This window comes from Pagrus major, chromosome 7 (genome assembly GCF_040436345.1).
Source record: "Pagrus major chromosome 7, Pma_NU_1.0".
NCBI lineage: Eukaryota > Metazoa > Chordata > Actinopteri > Spariformes > Sparidae > Pagrus > Pagrus major.
In genome coordinates, this window is record NC_133221.1 from 2,449,561 (window position 1) to 2,474,078 (window position 24,518).

At 35.9% G+C, this 24,518-nt stretch overlaps 2 protein-coding genes across 2 annotated transcripts; both read left to right on the forward strand.

Annotated features, from left to right (window-relative positions):
* Positions 1-816: 816 nt before the first annotated feature.
* atp6ap1a (ATPase H+ transporting accessory protein 1a) lies at positions 817-12,714 on the forward strand. The gene is given in 12 exon segments (XM_073471053.1): positions 817-959; positions 3,462-3,588; positions 3,890-3,964; positions 4,332-4,525; positions 5,009-5,049; positions 5,600-5,685; positions 5,784-5,933; positions 7,120-7,277; positions 9,094-9,144; positions 9,331-9,415; positions 9,417-9,569; positions 12,434-12,714. Coding segments are annotated over 12 exon segments (1,455 nt in total). The 5' UTR covers positions 817-834; the 3' UTR covers positions 12,644-12,714.
* Positions 12,715-15,882: 3,168 nt separating this feature from the next.
* LOC140999294 (V-type proton ATPase subunit S1-like) lies at positions 15,883-21,436 on the forward strand. Its single transcript, XM_073469623.1, has 3 exons — positions 15,883-15,887; positions 16,027-16,183; positions 21,133-21,436. The coding sequence occupies exons 1-3, from the start codon at positions 15,883-15,885 to the stop codon at positions 21,340-21,342; spliced, it is 372 nt and encodes a 123-aa protein (XP_073325724.1). The 3' UTR covers positions 21,343-21,436.
* The last annotated feature ends 3,082 nt before the right edge of the window (positions 21,437-24,518 follow it).

A 24,518-nucleotide genomic window follows, 5' to 3' on the forward strand; every position in this document is an offset into this window, starting at 1 on the left:
CGAAAGCACTTCTAAAAAGGTAAGAAAGTGCTGTATTTATAGCTTGTGCAGGTTTTAAATTGTTGTGGTTGTGCATTGTTTTAAGAGAAATGCACATTTGCTTAGATGTTTGTCTAGATTATACTGCAAACCTGTAAATGTTGCTCAGTTTCATCTTTTTGGTACCTGGCATTAGGCCATGTTGCTATCCATGGTGCTGAATGGAGTGTGTTAGTGTGTCTGTGCAGGTGCAGGTGCAGGTGATTGGGTCACGGGGCCCCCTGAGGCCAGAGAAGAGGCTCCTACTGTGATCTGTTGCTGTTCTTTGCTCATGCTGTTATTAGTTATTATCAGTGTTTGTGCAGACCGGTGATGGTTGGTGATGTTTTTCATAACATCGCTTGTAATCATACTTTCACACATTTTGGTTTTATTATCACCATAAGTTGCTGTGTGTGGTTGTTAAATAAAAATGTCTTGTGTTTATGCTCAAGTGGGCTCAGTGATGTGTTAATAACAATATTATGGTGTTTTCTGGCTCAAAGAGGGAAAAACACTAATGCATTTTGTGATGTAGATTACCAAGATATTACACTTTTTAAAAATGAGACTATAAACGAGGGGGTGGAGGAGGTGGAGGGGCCCACAGAGCCTCTCGGCCCCGGGCCCCTGACATCAGGTTAATGGGGGGGTGGAGGGGCCCACAGAGCCTCTCGGCCCTGTCATCAGGTTAATGGGGGGTGGAGGGGCCCACAGAGCCTCTCGGGCCCGGGCCCTGTCATCCGGTCAACGCGGCCCTGGCAGCCTCCTCTTCATCCTCCGTCACGTGACGTCACCTGCTGTCAGTCTCTAAAGATGGCGGCGACAGGGCATCTTCAGCGCATCTCCGCGTCTTTGGCCGTCTTTCTCGGTTTGTTTGGCATTTTGCAGACGGGAAATTGCGATGAACAGGTGCCGCTCATTCTGTGGACGAGCGAAGGGTGAGTTACGTTGTGTTTTCATGTATTTGCTCCTCTCGGTGAGGGCGCGCTGACGGCTAACGGCTTTCGACGCTCCTGTTAGCTAACGGTTAGCTAGCTGTTAGCTGTTAGCCGTCTGTCCGTTGACGTTATCGGGATGTAAACGTCGATGCTTCTCTGCTAAACAGGTGAATACGACGCAGACTGAGCTGAATTACAATTGAACGCCCGAATAATATAATTAAGGAGGCGTAACATGATAGTTTCCTGTAATTATAATTAATGACAGGTGCAATGTCACCTGTCATTTAAACCGTATAACGCTGCGGAGCCTGATGACCGGTGTGATCGATGATCAATCGTCGTGTGTTGATTTAAAATTTTCAGCACCAGGTGTATCCAGATTACACCTGCCTGTAAACTCTACATGGTAGAAAGATGTCATTTTGTGCCTGTTATCTATTTTTCTTTATAGTAATTTGAGTACTTCTACCCTTGTATTTACTTAAATATCATTTTAAAGGTACTTGTCTTGATTTTTGTGTTGTACTTTGTATTGCACTCTAATTGTTTGAGTATTTCATTTTTCTGACACTAAATCCTAGAGGTACTTTTTACTCCACTACATTTAATTGAAGGATATAGTAATTTTGCAGATTTGGAGTTTATATCTTAAACATTTGCTGCAGATATTAGCTCTCATGTAATACAGAGGGCTGGGCAATTCAACCATGTATGAAATAAGACTGAGATTTTGTACGTCCTTGTGTTACAATAAGACACAATTGTTGTCCTGTCCTGGTTTTAGAAAGCTGTATTTCAGTAAAGTGATGCCATTTTCTTAACCTACCAGACTGTTCTACTTGTTCTTACACTTGTCTTTACCCGCTTCGTCATTATATCCACATTACTGATGATTATTCATCATACATTTTTATTGTGCTGTTTTGTGAAAGTACCAATCATCATCCTGACAATTCTGTAACAGTGTTATATCAAGGAAGTATTTGGTCAAAAATATATCGATTTGGTGCCAAATCCTATCATTTACAAAGTGCTTTTGAGGACACTTCACAATATCGTGATATAAATTGTGTTTTACAATATAGCCTTAAAACACTGTGACATCATTCTAAGGCCATACCCCCATAGAGCCCAATGTAAAGAAACAAATAGTGATATATAAGTTGACAATCTTTAATATAGATAATACACAGAATAACTACATCAACAAATACAAAACAATGTTATGTTTTTTGCAGTAATGCCACAAATGTGGATATCAAAATGCTGCTGGAGCCTAAGACCCAGAAATCAGTTCGCATTTTTGCAGTTTCGGTTCCCTCGTCTCAGAGTTAATGAGTTTTTTAATTGGTTTTCAGTTAAATGCCTGAAATAAGGTCTGTGGTTTCCACAGGCTTAAGATATTTACATGTTTTGTTCTACGACGTAAAGCACATGAATTATTAAGTACACTTTAATGTCGGGGACATTAAACGTCTTTACAGACCCACTTTAGTTACACACTATTCTAACTCTGACTTTACAACTTGTACTTTGATCAGTTTATAGAAAACCTGTATAGTAATTGTGTAGTAAGACTCTTAGTGGTGGTGATGTTCAAGTCATGCGACCGCGATGTCGTCTGTGTGTAGCCTAACATTAGCTTTTTACTGCTACACATTTAATTTAAATCACAAAAGTGGTGTTCATAACCGTTCGTAACCCCTCAGGTCATCCGGTACAGGTTTACACTGTTCTCAGAATTAAAACCAAGCGAGGTGAAGCAGCTTTTCATTTTTATACTCCCTACCTGTGAAACAAGTCAAGTCAATTTTATTCGTATACTCTAAAATCACAATCACGTTCATTCAGTGGGCTTTACAATCTGCACAGTGAACGAGTCAAGAGTAAGGAAAAAGTCCCCATGTAGCAGGGAAAAAAAATTGGAAGAAACCTCAGGAAGTGCCACAGAGGAGGGATCCCTGTCCCAGGACAGACGTGCATACGCAAGAGTAAACAGATGACAATGACAAAATATCAGACGTAGATTATTTAAATTATAAGTGAAGAGTGTGAATCTGAAGCATCGGCAAGTGGTGCACAAGCGAGATGACATCCTCCCAATGTGGACAAGGCCACACAAGATTTATTAGCAAAAAATAAAGAAACAATCAATGTATACATATTTTGATTTTACAATAGTGCAGATATAAGGAGGTCGTCGTCTTGGAGCAATCTTCCCGTTTACTGAGGCCTTCAAATGATTAGATTCATAACTACTTATTTGCTTCCTTTTGATTTTATTAATGTCAGATTTTTTTATGTATTTCTATGTCTCTGTAAAGCGCTTTGAATTCCCTTGTGTCTGAATGGTGCCATATAAATAGGGTCACATGTGGAAGTATTCACTCCAAGATATCGAAGGCCCATCCCGACCCGTACATGTAATGTAGGGCGTTCACATTATTGTATGACTTTGTTTTCTTTGGATTAAGATCTGAATACTTGTTCCTCCACCAGGATCTCCCTTCCAAGTCAATCCCCTCCGACAGCGGGTCACATCGTCGAGCAGCAGCAGCTGGCCGCCTACCTGGAGAAAGCTCTGACTGAGGGCCCAAGAAATGTAGTGCTGTTCCTTCAGGACAAGGTACACGCAAACACACACACATTTTAAATGCTCTTTGTTTCATTACATTTCAGTTATCAGTCAGAAGAGGGATATTTTGTTTGTTGCAATCTGTAACCTCACCGCTAGATGGCCCTACAATTTACACACTGTACCTCTCCTTAAAATGACTTGTTTGCTCTCACCTGCAGTCACTATAAATAAACACTATAAATGTTCCTGATAATGATCCAGAAATCTGAGTTTTGCAGCTTCAATGTCTACATTTGGAGTAGAATTGATTTTTGCTTATTTAAGATTGTTTTTGACCGTCTCCACCCAGATGAGCATAGAGGACTTCACCATGTATGGAGGAGCTTTTGGAAACAAACAGGACAGCGTTTTCCCAAACCTCGAGGTAAGATGATGTCACCGAGTTATTGAGTATAATATTTTTGAGTCCTATTATACTCTCAATTTCTGCTTATCATGCTGATGCGAAAAGTTAAAGTTCCCTTCTCAAATAAATATAACAGACGAAGAATGTTACACTTAACTTTAAATTGACTAAAAGCCACTAGACCTTTTGTTATATATTTTGTTGAGTTGTGTATTTACATTATCCAAAATGTTTCCAGTAATGTCTGAACCAGAGAAATAATAATTTAACTGAAGGTAATCATGCTTTTCATTTGGTCGCCTGTTGATAATAATAAGCATAAAACTTGTTTCCCGTCTGTTATTTGTATGTCACTGACGGATCTTCTGTCTCTCGTGTCTCACAGGGGGCTCTGATGTCCTCGTCCTCCCCTCTGGTGCTTCCTGCTGTGTCCTGGCCTGCCTCCAATGCAGTGATTGGTCAGCTGCAGGACCAATTAGAAACCTCCCCTCTGTACATGGACCCTGAGACCCTTAGCCAGCTGAGACTCAACGCCTCCTCACCCGCCCTGCTGGTGTTCAGGCTGCCGTACGGCATCGGGTAGGTACACTGGGGACGCAATCAGAGAGAGATTACTGACTGTGATACCAGTAACAATCTTTAAGCCCCAGGCAGAACAGAGTCCAGCCCCAGTTTTTGTCACTCACTGCTGATCTCTGCCTCCCTCCGACAATAGCTTTTAATACAAGTAATGTTAGACTAATGGACTCGAACCCCGGGCCGCTGCAGCGAGGACAAGGCCTCTGTACATGGGACGCCTGCTCTACCAACTGAGCTAGTGGGCGCCCCTAACTTTTAAACTTTTTGGTCCAGCCGAGGCCAGAAAATCAACAATAAGGCCGCAGTCTCTCGATTACGCTCTATCTCTACATCCAAATATTAAATTCACCACATCTCCACTAGAGAAATAAATTGAGTCTGAATGGGGTTATTACAATCTCAGTCTTTTGATTTTAATCATGCCAATTTCACTCACCTCCCTCCTATTTTCATCAATATCTCATTGTTGTCCGACTCTTTCAGGGCTGATCTGATGTCTGCAAAAGAGATTCTCAGTGGAAACGGTGAGTCTTACATTTAACCTGTCTAACGAGCCGCCTGCAGTATGTCTCAGGTAAAATGATGTTCATTACGTGTATATTGCAGCCTCACATACATAATATAAGCGTGTAATAGGTTTAATGAGTTATTTGCGTAGACCATCTCAAAAGTGTTTCCTAAATGACATCAATCAGCTTTCATAAAAGAGGCCAGCTACCGTTAGAAACCAATATTAAAATCACTCCTGCAACATTATTTTTTAGGAAAATGTCCCCGAAATCAAGCTGACTGATTGACCCTGTAAAGTCCGATGGATTCTGATTGGCTGTCAGTGTTTCTATTGTTCATCAAATTGCTCTGAAAGTGATCCCAACGATATCGTTCCCCGCTGTCGTTGTGGTTATAGTTGTGATGTGGACTCCATACACTGCAGTTAGAACGATTTTTAAAACGTTATATTTATAGTTATCGTTCTTGGTGTGGATGGACCTGAACCCCTCTGAGGACAGTTTTTTTGCATGTGAGAACTTGCTGGGTAATGCCACGCCAATAGACGAAGGTGTTGTTTTTCAGACGAGGTGATTGGTCAGGTGTTGAGCACCATGAAGGCCCAGTCTGTTCCATACACAGCCATCTACACTGCCCTGCGGCCGTCCAGGGTGAGTGCCAATGTGTTTATTAATAATGTGTTGAACATGTGTTAATTCTTGTTTTTTCCGACCCAAATGTCTGTTCCACTCTTCCTGTCTCTTTACAGGAAGCTGCGTCTCTCTCTATTGAAGCCGGCCTGGGTGGAGGACGTTCTCTGCTGCAGGCCAGAGGTGGATACAGGGAGAGGGAGAGAGAGCGTGAGAGGCAGCGTCGAATCAAGGAGAAGGCTGAGATCTACGGTCCGGTGGAGTTTAAGGTGGAGCGACTCGGTTACATCTTTCTATACATCCAGTGTGCAGTCTTATATTTTCTTCTTATTGTTGACAAATCCTATTAAAAGACCCAAATCAACGATTGATGTTTTTACTAACAAGCATTAGCCGTGTTTCCATGAAGCATTTTGAAGAATATCGCATTCGAAATTTTATGCAAACGGCAACATTTGGAAAAACATGCAAAAACGTTTGAACGCTCGCTTGAGGTGGTTTTTGTCTTTTGTGAATCAGAGCTGAAGCACAGAATGTTTGATGGAAACAGAATCGAACCGAATAACCTCCGCTGTCTGCATTGTATTTCTTCGTCGTCTCCGGACAGCATGCAACATGGCCCTTTACTTGGCCAAGGTCATTCATTCAAAACAGTTTATGGAAACGCACCAGATTCACTTTTTGTTTTGTTTTTTGCTAACTTTCAAAAGCTTAAAATTTGCTTGACATTTTATGGAAACATGGCTACTGTGTGTGTTTCACAGCCCGATGTATCCTCTTCCTCTGTGCCATAGAGCTCCACTGTTGTCCATAAACTATTAGCCACACTGTTGCCATGAACGCACACACCGTAGTTTATTTTGATTCAATCCAGAACACACCATCCTGCTTCCACAAGTGAGGGTCAAAACTCTAAACACCAGGTGGGTTTATAAATAATAATTGCTTGCCAGAAGAGGGCAGCACATATACGTTTTAGATCTTTAGATTTTCCATTTTATTTATTATTCATATGGCACTAGTTTAATAAGTAGGAGCAGAAAAATATTGTAAATGTTAGTATTTTGTTTAACACTTTTATATGAATTGTTGAGATGATGTTACTGAAATAAAACTTAGAGAGACTGACTGACATGTGATGGCATTTTGTTTGAAAATATGATTCATGATGTTCAGTTTCCAGAAGCGATGATTTAACTTTTTTTCTGATCCAGTGTTAAAGAATCAAACAAAAAAACGTAATCTTGTAGCGTCACAATAGTGACATGTACTGTAGAACCAAAACCCAATATTGTGATAGTATTGATTTGGGAGGTAAGCATATCGTCCCAGCCCTTTTTAAAGGTTTTTGGTGTTATTATGGAATTTGGTAACGATAAGAAAAATATGCAATAACAGTTTTATTCTTTCAGTCTTGTTTTCTTGATCTCTCATCTCTCCTCCTTCTTCCTACAGGAGGGTGAAGACACCTGTATCCTTCTGTGGGCTAAAGGCCTGACAGTCAGCATCCTTCGGAGCGGTAGCTGGGAAGTCCAAGACTTGACCTCGTCAACCTTTGGGAAGGAAGCCCGCCTGAAGCTCGACGGCTCGCGCTGCGACAAAACCAAAGCGAGGTAGTTCATACATGTCATATACTTAAGGGGGCACTGTGTAGTTTTGGAGTGTCCAACTCATAATTTTAATATTTACAATATTAATCAGGTTTAATTAATCCAAACTCAGAAATATTTATCTTTTCCATCAATGAATAAACAAGCTGTTCTCAAAGGAAAATCAGGTCCCAGAGCACTGTTTGAAGATCTTTCTCTTCTGATCAAAATGTCTTCACCAGAACTATGTGCACTGTTTAAAAAGTGAAGGAGCTTCTTAGGAATTATTTTTGCTTGGACAGTCAAAACTGCTGCCACAGGTGGGCTAGTACAGTGCTTCTGCTTAAACTTCCCTTTATATAATCTGCAATCCATCAGGGTTTACTTTTATTATTGATTCATCTACACATTATTTTGTTGATTTAATTGATTATTTGGTCTAAAAAAAAAGTTAAGATAGTGAAAAATGTACATCAACATTTCCAAAGTGACGTCTCAAATGTTTTGTTTTTGTCCTATTTAAAAAAAAAAAAAACTAAAAAAAAAACTCAAACTGTTCAGTTTAGTTACAGAAGATTAAGAAAAACCAGCAAGTATTCTCTCTGGCACTAGAACAGAAGCTGTATCAACTCAATTATTAGCGTTTGTGCCTGACTGAACGACTTCAGTGATTAATTATCCAACTACAAACGGACCGCCACTGCCCACATTGACCTCTGGGGTCGTAACATTTGGCTTTTGCTAGAGTATCTTAAAATGTTCGGCTGAAAGGTTTTGGAAGTTAATGAACAATAAGTATTGAAATGGTGTCATAAATAAAACAATACAGAAATCAGACAAACTGAACACATTTTACTAAAGACACACACAAACCATGGTATCCAAAACTTTATTATTTATTAACTTTTTATATACAAATTTTCCCCCAGAAGGACTTTTGTTTTCTCTCAGAAAAAAACATTTCAGAGGAAATCTTTTTTTTTCATGCATGACAGCGAGTGGGAGAAAATCCAGGAGAATTTTTTTTTCAGGAAAATCAGGAAATATTTTTTTCATGTGTGAAAAATGTGGTAAAAATTAAACTATTTATTTTTATATATACAAATTTCCCCCAAAAGGACTTTTGTTTTCATGTATGAAACTAGGTTTGACGAAGACAAAAATTCCAGGGAAAAAAACATTTTGGGGAAATCTTTTTTTCATGCGTGCATGTGGGAAAATCCAGGAGATTTTTTTGCGGAGTCATTTCTTTTTCCTTCAGGAAACATTTTTTTAATGTGTGAAAAAATGGGGGAAAAAACCTTTTTAAGGAGAATTTTCAGGATTTTTTTTTTCATGTGTGAAACGGATAATTTTTCCCTAAATCCTCCTGGAAAAGGAAAAAGTCTCCTGGAATGCCTTTTACTAGAGCATCTTAACATGTTTCATATCCCTAAAATCTGTACAACTTCCGCTGAAAGGTTTTGGAAGTTAATAAACAATAAGTTTTGAAATGGTGTCATAAATAAAAACAATACAAATCAGACAAACTGAACACATTTCACTAAAGAGACACACAGAAAACATGTTATCCAAAACTTTATTAGACCCATTATTTCATCATCAGTGTTATCGGAGACTTAAGACAGCGAAAGCAAACAAACGATGAGATGCAGACATTATTTTACATTTATTTCACCACCAAAACTGCTCTCAATATTCATCATAGCAGCCTCAAAAAAATGTAAGAAATTGTCTTTATATGACGTGTTTTTTTTGGATGAAATCTTAAAATTGTGTCAACTGGATTTTTTTTTTTTTTTGACCTCCTTTATTTGATTTCATCTTTGGTTCTTTGCAGGTTGGTTCTTAATTATGAGGATGTTCTCCGCCACCGCGACTTCAAACTAATGTGAGTCCACAACATAGAAAAACACTCTCAAATAAATAAATATAATTCTATATCTTCTGTTCTGTTTGAACTTTAAGCCTTCGGCACTATAATTCACTAATACTAGTGGACATAGAGCTCCACCATCTCCTGCTGTAACCTCCGTGAACCCGTTTGAATTCTCTCCATGTGTTTGTGTGTATCCAGCTTTGCCATGAGCCAGCGTCACTACAAGGTGTCCGCTCGCCGCTGGTTCACGCTGGACGCCGTGGAGCTGGAGTACGACGGCAACCAAAGCCACGTTCAACGGCAGCAGAAACATTTATGCACCCGCTGAGTACTCGTACCGCTGCGAGTCCGTCACCAACTTCCGTTGGCCCCTGCTCATCCCACACTCGTCCAAAGATCCAGCCAATCAGTGGAGGGTTTCTTTTGAAGACTTTCAGGTGAGAAAGTCATCTTTAGCCGGATAAAAACTTTTGGTTTTCAAAGTGTGACACTGTGGCCCCCCTCAACACACAGGAAGTATGATGCCTTGGAGCTGTGGGCTTTTGTAGCTATACTTCTTCACATTTTGGCAAATTGGCACTATTTAAATTAATGCCGAATTAGCTATTAGAAGTTCCTGTACACATAGCTGGGATAGTCTAAGTTCCTTCTGTAAGAAAAGAGAATTTCAGGATACTTTGTTTTTCATGTGAAACAGATCTTCTCTTTTTTCTAAAATTCCCCTCAGTAGAATTTTGTTTTTATTTTTGAAACTAGGTTGGAAAAAGGAAAAATGGGGGTAAAAATTCAACTAGGCTAGTTTTTTTAACTAGGGTTAAAAAAAAATGGGATAATTTTCAGGAAGATTTTTTTTCATGTGTGAAACAGATTTTTTTTTCCCCCCACCAGTTTTACCCGAGGAGGTTTTTTGTTTGAAACGTGTTTCAGGAGAATTTTTTTTTTTCACGTTTGAATTCGAGTGGGGGAAGTGGGAGACTTTTTCATTTTCCAGGAGACTTTTTTTCATGTGTGAAATTGAGTTGGAAAAAAAAAAGAAACATTTCCAGAAGAAAAAAGTATTTAAAAAAAAAAAAGAATTTCAGGAAAAAAAGAATTCATGAGGATTTTTTTTTTTTTCTTTTCAGAAAATATTTTTTCAAATTTCACCAGAGGGATTTTTTTGTTTCCATGAATGAAACTTGTTTGAAAAATTTCAGGAAAAAAAATAAATAAAAAAATTCAGGAAATATTTTCCTTTTCAGAAGGAATCTTTTTTTCAAGTGTGAAAAATGGGCTAAAAATTCAACTAGGAAAACATTTTCAGGAAAAGAATTCTGGGAAAGAAAAACAAAAATCCAGGAGAGAAAAGTATTTAAAAAAAAACAAACTGGAATTAGCCGGAATTTTCTTCTGGAAAAAAAAATTCTCTTATGGGAGTGTTTTTCAGGAGGATTTTTTTCATGTGTACGAGGGTAAAAAAAAAAATGTACGAGAATTTTCCCTTTTTTTCATGTGTGATTTTTTTTTTTTTTTTTTTTTTTTTAATTTTTTTTTTTTACTTTTTGTTTTGATGTATGAAACTAGTTTGACAAGAAAAATAATTTGGGGAAAAATGTTTTCAGGAGAATTTTTTTTTTTGTTCATGAGTGTGAGGAATTCAACCACGAAAAAAATATAGTATATAATATAGTTTTTTTTTCTTTTTTAATACAAATTTTCCTCCAGGAGAATTTTTGTTTTCATGAATGAAACTTGTTTGAAAAGGGAAAAAAAAAATTCAGGAAATTTAAAAAATGATTAAGTATTAGAAAAAAAAATCCAGGAGGAAAACATTTTTTACTCACGTGTGAATTCTTCTTCGTATGTTTCCCCAGGAGAAAAAATGTTCTCGTGTGACAGTGATTTTTTTTTTTTCTTAACTAGAAACTGAAAAAGAAAAAAATCCTGGATATTTATTTTTTCATAAATGCCAAAAAATCACCTGAGAACTGGTGGAAAAAAGTTGACCCCTGTGTGAAATCAAGTGAAAAAAAAAACAGGAGAAAGAAACTATTTCAAAAATGAACAGAAGAATGAGCCTCACAAAGAAAAAAAACAGCCCTGGGGAAAAAAAAAAAAAAAATTCTCCCTGAATTTCTTCTTTTTTCCACTTGGTGTGTCACACATGAAAATAAATTTCTCCTGGCAAAAAAATAATAAAAATCACTATTTCTCACATTCTTGGTATGCAGCAGTGTTTCGATGGTTCATGAAAAAATGGATAAACATTTCAGATTTTTTTCTTTTTTTAAACTGAGTGAATTTTTCTTTCTTAATTCTTGTTTCTAGAGAGAAAAATTCTCTTCTGAAACTGTGATCTTTTTTTTTTTAGTCCAGGAGGATTTTTATGTCAAAGTGTGAAACTAGCTTGAAAAATAAATTCAAAACGGAGCGCAGAAAATTCCCAAAAACATCTTCAGGAGAAAGAAAGTCAAGTGATTTTTTTGGCATGTGTGAAACTGGGTTGAATACATTTTTGAGTGGGGAAAAAAAACTTTGCCAGAATGTTTTTTTTCAAGTTTCTTAAATTTTGTTTTTTCATCTGTGAAAATATGGGGGGAAAAAATTGAGATTTCTTTCCCATGTGTGAAATGGTGCAAAAAAAAATTCCAAGTGAAATTATTTTTTCATGTGTGAAATGTTTCTGTTTTCTGCAGGAGAAACTGTGACTTTATTTTTTTTCTAAAATTCTCCCCCATCAAAAAAAAATAAAATAAAAAATGTAGGAGAATTTTCAGGATTTTTAATACAAATTTTCAAAAAAAAAATCAATTAGGATATGTGAAACAGATTTTTTTTCTGGATCGTCTTCTGGATGTATTCTGACGAGCTACATGATCTGCAGCTTTCTACTTTTCTGTTTTTCCACCTTTGTGACGTCAAATATGACACAACAGATAGTAACAGGGAGCTAAACTCATCTCCTGGCAATGTGAAAGTAGTCAAATGCCTATTTTTAGTGGGTTGACAGGCATTTATACAACGTGCATATACTTACTAATTTTGGTTAATTAGCGCTTTGTGTCACAGACACTGCTGTAGCTCCAAACGCTGAATGTGTCGATAAACGGCCAAATCAGTCGAGCTACAACTTCCTGTTGTTTTTCAGCTGTTCCCTTCACCACATGCTGTATTTTTGCCTCACAGTTTGAAAACCTCTTTTCTCTGTGTACATCATACTTTGTCCAGTTGGCTGTTGAACAATGTGTCTCTAAATGTTTCTTTTGTACAAACATAGAGAACAGAGATTAACACTGTCACCTGTTTTTCATTAACTTGATAGATCCAGGGCTTCAACGTGTCCGGCAGTGAATTCTCCTATGCCAGTGACTGTGCGGGCTTTTTCTCTCCTGGTATCTGGATGGGTCTGATGACCAGTCTCCTCATGGTCCTCGTGCTCACCTACGGCCTGCACATGATCATGCAGCTCCGCACTATGGACCGTTTTGATGACCCCAAGGGCCCGGCTATCTCTGTGCCCCAGACAGAGTAACTGCAGTCTCTCTCCTGACTTCACTTTCCATTTTTCCTCCCTTCTGTCCCTCATATGCTTCTCTTCCACTCCCTCCCTTTACATTCCACTCCCTGTTCATCTGTAGTTGGGCATTAAACAGACTAATTAGTGGTGTTGTCAGAATAAGGGTTTAGTCATCACTGCGTATGTGTCAGTTTATAAAATGTGCATCCTGAGACCGAAGAGCCGAGTGTTCAGGTCGCTCAGTTTGTGCCTCTCATGTATTAAAAATCCCTAAAAGGTGGTTTAATAAAACTAAAAAGCTGCTCTGAAGGGATTTCCAGAATCCTTCCAGTCACTTCTAAAATATTCGTCACTGCTCGATGAGATTTTCAACTTGCTTCCTAATCTAAACAAAGACGATGGCTGAAAAGTTTCTGTCTTGGCTTAAAGCAGCAATAATGAATATTCTTTATTAACAATGTGATCGTGTGGAAGATGTGGCTCTGTTTATGGAGTCTTGAGGTGACTTTCACTTCATTGTTTATCTGTCTGGTCACAACGCTACATTCAGGCAGCTGCTTTCAGATAAAAGGCTGTAAAAAGCCACTGTTCATCATGGCTGTGTTAGACAATGCTCGTGTTTCTCCGCTCTGCAGAAAATCCACGCAGTCTTTTTTTGACGGAAGACAGAAAGTCAGACAGCGTCGTAACTGCATAGTGAGTCCGGTCAAATTTTTCAAAACCCGGTGCTGAATCTGACTCTACAGCACAACAAAGTAGGAAACGATTAAACTACGTAGCTTTGGGTGAGGGTAGTAAGTTGGGTGGTCTTCGTTGCAATTTTTTACATGTAAAAATTGACTTGGGGAACATTTCTGGGTACATTTGCTTGACTGAGCGAGTAAAAACACATTAAAGGAAGAGTTCGCCCAAAAATGAATACTCGGTCATTATCTCCTCCCTCCATGTTGATGTAAAGTCGGGTGAAGTTTCGTAGTCCACAAAACATTTCTGGAGCTTCACAGTGAAACAGAGTTGCAGCATCCTGCTAAACAACTGAAGGAGCTGGGTTAGGTGAACTGTTCCTTTAATGTTTCCTTCATTATTTCTCAAACATCACCAAAAGTGATGTTAATACATGAGAGGCACAAACTTGGGTGAGTTTTCAGGCTGCTGTGGAGGGATACAATTGTACATACAGGGACAAAAATTAACTTAAATTATGAAATGCTATTTATTGGTGAAACTCATTTGTGTGTGTGTGTGTTTACAGCTGTTTTGTGTCCGTCAGTAGACAAGGTTAAGTGTTGATATTGAATGAAGGGATCCATTTTCTGTATGGATGACAGATGAACTTGTATCCATTACATTACTGTTAAAGAGCAAAGGGACATTTTGATGAACAAGCTGACTCAGATCCAGATAATCTCAATACGCAATGTGAGACGACCTCTAACGTGCAGCATGAAGTCAGACATTTCCAAGTGTTTGTCAGTCACCTTCATGGTTGTTTCAGAGCGTGAGCTTAAAAGCTATTTTCATTTTTGAACAATATTCTTTGTCTCAATCGACATGAATACTGTATTTATGACTCAGCTGAAGTGCACTGAAATATGCTCAATGTGAATTTTATTTTCAGTTTGTTAACTTATTTTGTTTTGATGATTTGTAGTGAATATCAATGACGTGAGGAACATGGTCCTGTGTTGATGTGAACCCAATAAAACATCTGTGAAAACTGAGTGTTTATTTTTATTTTGAATACAATAATGAATTCTAATTCATTCACAGAATATATTCAGGCAAACTTTGCAGAAATCAAATTGAGGCTTATCAAGGAACAGTGCAGCACGTTTGTATACTGGTTGAAAGTAACTAAGTACATTTACAGTACCCAAGTATTGTGCTTATGTACAAATCTGAAGTACTTATATTTTACTGCAGTCTTTTGTTTTCATGTCACTTTCTACCTCTACTGTACCACGTCAGAGGAAAATACTTTACTTTTTTTACTCCACTACATCAGACGGTGGTAGTTACTTTATAAATTAAGATTTTTTTAGAATTTTTTTTAGGAGGAATTTTTTCTTTTCCTTCAGGAAATATTTTTTTAATGTGTGAAAAAATTCAACTGGAAAAAAAAATTGAGAATTTTCAGGATTTCTGTTTTCATGTGTGAAAACATTTCAGGAGAATTTTTTTTCACGTTTGAAACCAAGACGGGGAAAATTCAGGAGAATTCTTTTCAGGAGGATTTTTAAAAAAAATTTTAACTAGGTAATAAAAAAATGAAAATGAGACTCCCCTCTTCCCATCCCTCAAGCAAGCAAAGCATTTATAAAGGTTTTATTTAAAAACACATCTAGCACACAAACAGACATGCTGCTAGTCTGGCTGAGAGAGGAGCCCCCAGGAACTGGAAGAGCCGGCCTTTAAACTCCTGGCTTCAAGGCAGGAACCAATCAGCTCCCTGGACAACCTACAATCACTCAAACACACCTGCAACCAATCACACACACATTCAGGTAACAGAGAGGGTTATTTAAGCAGAGACAATAGAAACATTTATACGACCTCTGGGGTCGTAACACCAGGGGGGAAAATTCTGGAGAAAAAAAAACAGTTCCAGGAGAAAAAAGGATTTAAAAAAACAGAAACAGCCAGGTTTTCTTCTGGAAAGTCTTTTCAGGAGGAATTGTATCATGTGTGAAACTGAATGGGCATTTAGGAGAATTTTCAGGATTTTTTTTCATGTGTGAAAGATTTTTTAAAATTTATTTTAAAATATACAAATTTTCACCAAAAAGGACTTTTGTTTTCATGTATGAAACTAGTTTGACAAAGACAAAAATTCTAGGAAAAAAAAAATTCATTTCACTTTTTTTTCCCCCATGCAGAATTTTTTTTCAGGAGAATTGTATTTTTTTTATCCTTCAGGAAATATTTTTTCATGTGTGAAAAAATGGGGTAAAAATTCAACTAGGTGAAAAAATATTAGGAAAATTTTCAGGGAAAAATTTTCTGAAAAAAAAAAATTAGAAATTTCATGTGTGTAAAAATGGGGTAAAAATTCAACTATGAAAACAAAAATTTAGGAGATTCTTTTTCCACAAGGATCCCCTACAGGGACTTTTTGTTTTCATGTATGAAACTTTCAGGGGAAAAAAAATTCAGGAGAAATCTTTTTTTCATGTTTGAAACCAAGTGGGAGAAAATCCAGGAATTCTTTTCAAGAGGATTTTTTTAATTTCAGGAAATATTTTTCATGTGAAAAAATGGGGTAAAAATGCAACTAGGTAAAAAAAAAATTAGGAGAATTTTTTTCTGGGGGGAAAAAATCTGGAAAAAAGAGAACATTTCCAGGAGAAAAAAGTATTTAAAAAACAGAAATAGTCAAGGTTTTCTTCTGGAAAAAAAAGCAAAAAAGCCACGTTCAACGGCAGCAGGAACATTTATGCACCCGCTGAGTACTCGTACCGCTGCGAGTCCGTCACCAACTTCCGTTGGCCCCTGCTCATCCCACACTCGTCCAAAGATCCAGCCAATCAGTGGAGGGTTTCTTTTGAAGACTTTCAGGTGAGAAAGTCATCTTTAGCCGGATAAAACTTTTGGTTTTCAAAGTGTGACACTGTGGCCCCCTCAACACACAGGAAGTATGATGCCTTGGAGCTGTGGGCTTTTGTAGCTATACTTCTTCACATTTTGGCAAATTGGCACTATTTAAATTAATGCCGAATTAGCTATTAGAAGTTCCTGTACACATAGCTGGGATAGTCTAAGTTCCTTCTGTAAGAAAAGAGAATTTCAGGATACTTTGTTTTTCATGTGAAACAGATCTTCTCTTTTTTTCTAAAATTCCCCTCAGTAGAATTTTGTTTTTATTTTTCAAACTAGGTTGGAAAAAAACATTTCCAGGAGAAAAAGTATAAAAAATAATTTAAAAAAAAACAAGCAGAAAAATTTGCCTGAATTTCTTCCTGGAGAAAAAAAAAAATCTTTCTTCTGGAAAATTTTCGCAGGAGGAATTTTTCATGTGTGAAACAAATACACTTTTTCTCCCAGGAGGATTTTTGTTTTCATGTATGAAACTAGTTTGACAAAGAAAAAAAAATTCTAGGGAAAAAACAAATTCAGAAGAAATCTTTTTCCATGCGTGAAACCGAGTGGGGGGAAAATTCCAAAAAACCTCTTCAGGAGAAAGAAAGTTTACTAAAAAATACCCCACCAAAAAATATTTTCCACTCAGTTTCACACATGCCAAAAAAATCACTTGAACTGGTGGAAAAAAGTTGTTTTCATCTTTATGAGTAACTTTATGAGTAACGTTCTGTGAAAACATGAAAAAAGAGAGAGAAAGTTTTGTATGTTTCCGTTTCTGCAGGAGAAACAGTGATTTTTTTTCGTTTCTTCTAAAAATCCCCTCAGGAGATTTACAGGAAATGTAAAAAAAAATGTAAAAAATCAGGAGAAACTTTTTTTCTCATGTGTGAAAAAAAAAAACATTTCCAGGAGAAAAAAGTATTTATAAAAACCCAAACATGTCTCCTGTACGGAGTTCTTGTACTGCATTATATATCTAGAAGAAATTATGCAGGATGTAATTTGTGGAAGGAATTATGTATTTTGATATAAATAAAAAGATAATTCCAAAAAAAAGGAAAAAAATACAATAAAAAAATGTTTTTATATTTAATCTATTTTCATATTTTAAACTAGAAATTTAAAAAAATTTAGGAGAATTTCAGGAGAAATCTTTTTTTTTTCATGCGTGAAACTGAAGTTGGGGGAAAAATCCAGGAGACATTTTTTCATGTGTGAAAAAATGGGGTAAAAATTCAACTAGGCTAGTTTTTTAACTAGGGTTAAAACAAATGGGATAATTTTCAGGAAGATTTTTTTTCATGTGTGAAACAGATTTTTTTTTCCCCCCACCAGTTTTACCTGAGGAGGTTTTTTGTTTGAAACGTGTTTCAGGAGAAATCTTTTTTTTTCACGTTTGAATCCGAGTGGGGGAAGTGGGAGACTTTTTTTCATGTGTGAAATTGAGTTGAAAAAAAAAGACACATTTCCAGAAGAAAAAAGTATTTTAAAAAAATAAAAGAATTTCAGGAAAAAAATAATTCATGAGGATTTTTTTTTCTTTTCAGGAAATATTTTTTTCAAATTTCACCAGAGGGATTTTTTGTTTCCATGAATGAAACTTGTTTGAAAAAGGAATTTCAGGAAAAAAAAATTAAAAAATTCAGGAAATATTTTCCTTTTCAGAAGGAGTCTTTTTTTCATGTGTGAAAATGGGCTAAAAATTCAACTAGGAAAAAATTTTCAGGGAAAGAATTCTGGGAAAGAAAAACAAAAATCCAGGAGAGAAAAGTATTTTAAAAAAACAAACTGGAATTAGAAGGAATTTTCTTCTGGAAAAAAAATTCTCTTTTGGAAGTATTTTTCAGGAGGATTTTTTCATGTGTACGAGGGTAAAAAAAATGTACGAGAATTTTCCCTTTTTTTCATGTGTGATTTTTTTTATTTTTTTTAACTTTTTGTTTTGATGTATGAAACTAGTTTGACAAGAAAAATAATTTGGGGAAAAATGTTTTCAGGAGAAATATTTTTTTTTGTTCATGAGTGTGAGGAATTCAACCACGAAAAAAATATAGTATAGTATATAATATAGTTTTTTTTTCTTTTTTAATACAAATTTTCCTCCAGGAGGATTTTTGTTTTCATGTATGAAACTAGTTTGACAAAGAAAAAAAAATTCTAGGGAAAAAACAAATTCAGAAGAAATCTTTTTCCATGCGTGAAACCGAGTGGGGGGAAAATTCCAAAAAACCTCTTCAGGAGAAAGAAAGTTTACTAAAAAATACCCCACCAAAAAATATTTTCCACTCAGTTTCACACATGCCAAAAAAATCACTTGAACTGGTGGAAAAAAGTTGTTTTCATCTTTATGAGTAACTTTATGAGTAACGTTCTGTGAAAACATGAAAAAAGAGAGAGAGAGTTTTGTATGTTTCCGTTTCTGCAGGAGAAACAGTGATTTTTTTTTCTTTTCTTCTAAAAATCCCCTCAGGAGATTTACAGGAAACGTGAAAAAAAAATCAAAAAAATCAGGAGAAACTTTTTTCTCATGTGTGAAAAAAAAAAAAAAAACATTTCCAGGAGAAAAAAGTATTTATAAAAACCCAAACATGTCTCCTGTACGGAGTTCTTGTACTGCATTATATATCTAGAAGAAATTATACAGGATGTAATTTGTGGAAGGAAAAAAATACAATAAAAAAATGTTTTTATATTTTATTTATTTAATCTATTTTCATATTTTAAACTAGAAATTAAAAAAAAAAATAGGAGAATTTTCAGGAGAAATCTTTTTTTTTTCATGCGTGAAACTGAAGTTGGGGGAAAAATCCAGGAGATATTTTTTCATGTGTGAAAAAATGGGGTAAAAATTCAACTAGGCTAGTTTTTTAACTAGGGTTAAAAAAAATGGGATAATTTTCAGGAAGATTTTTTTCATGTGTGAAACAGATTTTTTTTTCCCCCACCAGTTTTACCCGAGGAGGTTTTTTGTTTGAAACGTGTTTCAGGAGAAATCTTTTTTTTTCACATTTGAATCCGAGTGGGGGAAGTGGGAGACTTTTTTTCATGTGTGAAATTGAGTTGAAAAAAAAAGAAACATTTCCAGAAGAAAAAAGTATTTTAAAAAAATAAAAGAATTTCAGGGAAAAAAAATAATTCATGAGGATTTTTTTTTCTTTTCAGGAAATATTTTTTCAAATTTCACCAGAGGGATTTTTTGTTTCCATGAATGAAACTTGTTTGAAAAATTTCAGGAAAAAAAATAAATAAAAAAATTCAGGAAATATTTTCCTTTTCAGAAGGAATTTTTTTTTCAAGTGTGAAAAATGGGCTAAAAATTCAACTAGGAAAAAATTTTCAGGAAAAGAATTCTGGGAAAGAAAAACAAAAATCCAGGAGAGAAAAGCATTTTAAAAAAAACAAACTGGAATTAGCCGGAATTTTCTTCTGGGGAAAAAAAGATTTCTGTTATGGGAGTATTTTTCAGGAGGATTTTTTTCATGTGTACGAGGGTAAAAAAAAAAATGTACGAGAATTTTCCCTTTTTTTTTTCATGTGTGATTTTTTTTTTTTTTGATGTATGAAACTAGTTTGACAAGAAAAATAATTTGGGGAAAAATGTTTTCAGGAGAATTTTTTTTTTTGTTCATGAGTGTGAGGAATTCAACCACGAAAAAAATATAGTATAGTATATAATATAGTTTTTTTCCTTTTTTAATACAAATTTTCCTCCAGGAGAATTTTTGTTTTCATGAATGAAACTAGTTTGAAAAGGGAAAAAAAGTCGAGGAGGAAAACACTTTTTTTCTGTTTCACATGTGAATTCTTCTTCGTATGTTTCCCCAGGAGAAAAAATGTTCTCGTGTGACAGTGATTTTTTTTTTTTTTTAACTAGAAACTGAAAAAGAAAAAAATCCTGGATATTTATTTTTTCATAAATGCCAAAAATCACTTGAGAACTGGTGGAAAAAAGTTGACCCCTGTGTGAAATCAAGTGAAAAAAAACAGGAGAAAGAAACTATTCCAAAAATGAACAGAAGAATGAGCCTCACAAAGAAAAAAAACAGCCCTGGGAAAAAAATAAAAATTCTCCCTGAATTTCTTCTTTTTTCCACTTGGTGTGTCACACATGAAAATAAATTTCTCCTGGCAAAAAAATAATAAAAATCACTATTTCTCACATTCTTGGTATGCAGCAGTGTTTCGATGGTTCATGAAAAAATGGATAAACATTTCAGATTTTTTTCTTTTTTTAAACCGAGTGAATTTTTCTTTCTTAATTCTTGTTTCTAGAGAGAAAAATTCTCTTCTGAAACTGTGATCTTTTTTTTTTTTTTGTCCAGGAGGATTTTTATGTCAAAGTGTGAAACTAGCTTGAAAAATAAATTCAAAACGGAGCGCAGAAAATTCCCAAAAACATCTTCAGGAGAAAGAAAAGTCAAGTGATTTTTTTGGCATGTGTGAAACTGGGTGGAATACATTTTTGAGTGGGGGAAAAAAACTTTGCCAGAATGTTTTTTTTCAAGTTTCTTAAATTTTGTTTTTTCATCTGTGAAAACATGGAAAAAAATAAGGAGATTTCTTTCCCATGTGTGAAATGGTGCAAAACAAAATTCCAAGTGAAATTATTTTTTCATGTGTGAAATGTTTCTGTTTTCTGCAGGAGAAACTGTGACTTTATTTTTTTTCTAAAATTCCCCCCCATCAAAAAAATAAATAAATAAAAAATGTAGGAGAATTTTCAGGATTTTTAATACAGATTTCCCCCAGGAGAAAAAATCAACTAGGATGTGTGAAACAGATTTTTTTTCTGGATCGTCTTCTGGATGTATTCTGATCAGCTACATGATCTGCAGCTTTCTACTTCCACCTTTGTGACGTCAAATATGGCACAACAGATAGTAACACAGATTAACACTGTCACCTGTTTTTCATTAACTTGATAGATCCAGGGCTTCAACGTGTCCGGCAGTGAATTCTCGTATGCCAGTGACTGTGCGGGCTTTTTCTCTCCTGGTATCTGGATGGGTCTGATGACCAGTCTCCTCATGGTCCTCGTGCTCACCTACGGCCTGCACATGATCATGCAGCTCCGCACTATGGACCGTTTCGATGACCCCAAGGGCCCGGCTATCTCTGTGCCCCAGACAGAGTAACTGCAGTCTCTCTCCTGACTTCACTTTCCATTTTTCCTCCCTTCTCTTCCACTCCCTCCCTTTACATTCCACTCCCTGTTCATCTGTAGTTGGGCATTAAACAGACTAATTAGTGGTGTTGTCAGAATAAGGGTTTAGTCATCACTGCGTATGTGTCAGTTTATAAAATGTGCATCCTGAGACCGAAGAGCCGAGTGTTCAGGTCGCTCAGTTTGTGCCTCTCATGTATTAAAAATCCCTAAAAGGTGGTTTAATAAAACTAAAAAGCTGCTCTGAAGGGATTTCCAGAATCCTCAGTCACTTCTAAAATATTCGTCACTGCTCGATGAGATTTTCAACTTGTTTCCTAATCTAAACAAAGACGATGGCTGAAAAGTTTCTGTCTTGGCTTAAAGCAGCAATAATGAATATTCTTTATTAACAATGTGATCGTGTGGAAGATGTGGCTCTGTTAATGGAGTCTTGAGGTGACTTTCACTTCATTGTTTATCTGTCTGGTCACAACGCTACATTCAGGCAGCTGCTTTCAGATAAAAGGCTGTAAAAAGCCACTGTTCATCATGGCTGTGTTAGACAATGCTCGTGTTTCTCCGCTCTGCAGAAAATCCACGCAGTCTTTTTTTGACGGAAGACAGAAAGTCAGACAGCATCGTAACTGCATAGTGAGTCCGGTCAAATTTCTGGGTACATTTGCTTGACTGAGTGAGTAAAAACACATTAAAGGAAAGAGTTCGCCCAAAAATGAATACTCGGTCATTATCTCCTCCCTCCATGTTGATGTAAAGTCGGGTGAAGTTTCGTAGTCCACAAAACATTTCTGGAGCTTCACGGTAAAACAGTGTTGCAGCATCCTGCTAAACAACTGAAGGAGCTGGGTTAGGTGAACTGCTCCTTTAACGTTGAACCCCATTATTTCTCAATCACCACCAAAAGTGATGTTAATACGTGAGAGGCACAAACTTGGGTGAGTTTTCAGGCTGCTGTGGAGGGATACAATTGTACATACAGGGACAAAAATTAACTTAAATTATGAAATGCTATTTATTGGTGAAACTCATTTGTGTGTGTGTGTGTTTACAGCTGTTTTGTGTCCGTCAGTAGACAAGGTTAAGTGTTGATATTGAATGAAGGGATCCATTTTCTGTATGGATGATAGATGAACTTGTATCCATTACATTACTGTTAAAGAGCAAAGGGACATTTTGATGAACAAGCTGACTCAGATCCAGATAATCTCAATACGCAATGTGAGACGACCTCTAACGTACAGCATGAAGTCAGACATTTCCAAGTGTTTGTCAGTCACCTTCATGGTTGTGTTTCAGAGCGTGAGCTTAAAGCTATTTTCATTTTTGAACAATATTCTTTGTCTCAATCGACATGAATACTGTATTTATGACTCAGCTGAAGTGCACTGAAATATGCTCAATGTGAATTTTATTTTCAGTTTGTTAACTTATTTTGTTTTGATGGTTTGTAGTGAATATCAATGACGTGAGGAACATGGTCCTGTGTTGATGTGAACCCAATAAAACATCTGTGAAAACTGAGTGGTTATTTTTATTTTGAATACAATAATGAATTGTAATTCATTCACAGAATATATTCAGGCAAACTTTGCAGAAATCAAATTGAGGCTTATCAAGGAACAGTGCAGCATGTTTGTATACTGGTTGAAAGTAACTAAGTACATTTACAGTACCCAAGTATTGTGCTTATGTACAAATCTGAAGTACTCATATTTTACTGCAGTCTTTTGTTTTCATGTCACTTTCTGCCTCTACTGTACCACATGTCAGAGGAAAATACTGTACTTTTTTTTACTCCACTACATCAGACGGTGGTAGTTACTTTATAAATTAAGATTTTTTTAGAATTTTTTTAGGAGGATTTTTTTTCTTTTCCTTCAGGAAATATTTTTTTAATGTGTGAAAAAATTCAACTGGAAAAAAAATTTGAGAATTTTCAGGATTTTTTTTTTTCATGTGTGAAACAGATTGTTTTTATTTTTCACCCAGGAGGATTTCTGTTTTCATGTGTGAAAACATTTCAGGAAAAAAAATTTTCACGTTTGAAACCAAGACGGGGAAAATCCAGGAGAATTCTTTTCAGGAGGATTTTTTTTAAAAATTTTAACTAGGTAATAAAAAAATGAAAATGAGACTCCCCTCTTCCCATCCCTCAAGCAAGCAAAGCATTTATAAAGGTTTTATTTAAAAACACATCTAGCACACAAACACACACAAACAGACATGCTGCTAGTCTGCTGAGAGAGGAGCCCCCAGGAACTGGAAGAGCCGGCCTTTAAACTCCTGGCTTCAAGGCAGGAACCAATCAGCTCCCTGGACAACCTACAATCACTCAAACACACTGCAACCAATCACAACACACACACACTCAGGTAACAGAGAGGGTTATTTAAGCAGAGACAATAGAAACATTTATACGACCTCTGGGTCGTAACATCAGGGGGGGAAAATTCTGGAGAAAAAAAAACAGTTCCAGGAGAAAAAAGGATTTAAAAAACAGTCAGGTTTTCTTCTGGAAAGTCTTCTCAGGAGGAATTGTATCATGTGTGAAACTGAATGAGCATTTAGGAGAATTTTCAGGATTTTTTTTTCATGTGTGAAAGATTTTTTAAAATTTATTTTAATATATACAAATTTTCCCCAAAAAGGACTTTTGTTTCCATGTATGAAACTAGTTTGACAAAGACAAAAATTCTAGGAAAAAAAAATTCATTTAATTTTTTTTCCCTATGCAGAATTTTTTTCAGGGGAATTGTATTTTTTGTTATCCTTCGGGAAATATGTTTTCATGTGTGAAAAATTGGGTAAAAATTCGACTAGCAAAAAAAATATTTCAGAGAATTTTCAGAAAAAAAATGTTTTTCGTGGATGAAAAAAACCCAGGATTTTTTATTTCAGGAAATACTTTTCATGTGTGAAAAATGGAGTAAAAATTTCAACTAGGTGAAAAAATATTAGGAGAATTTTCAGGGGGGGAAAATTCTGGAAAAAAAACAAAAATTAGAAAAACAAAACAAAACTTCGCTGGAAATTTTTTCAGGAGGAATTTTTTCATGTGTGAAAAAATGGGGTAAAATTCAACTATGAAAACAAAAATTTAGGAGATTTTTTTTCACAAGGATCCCCTACAGGGACTTTTTTTCATGT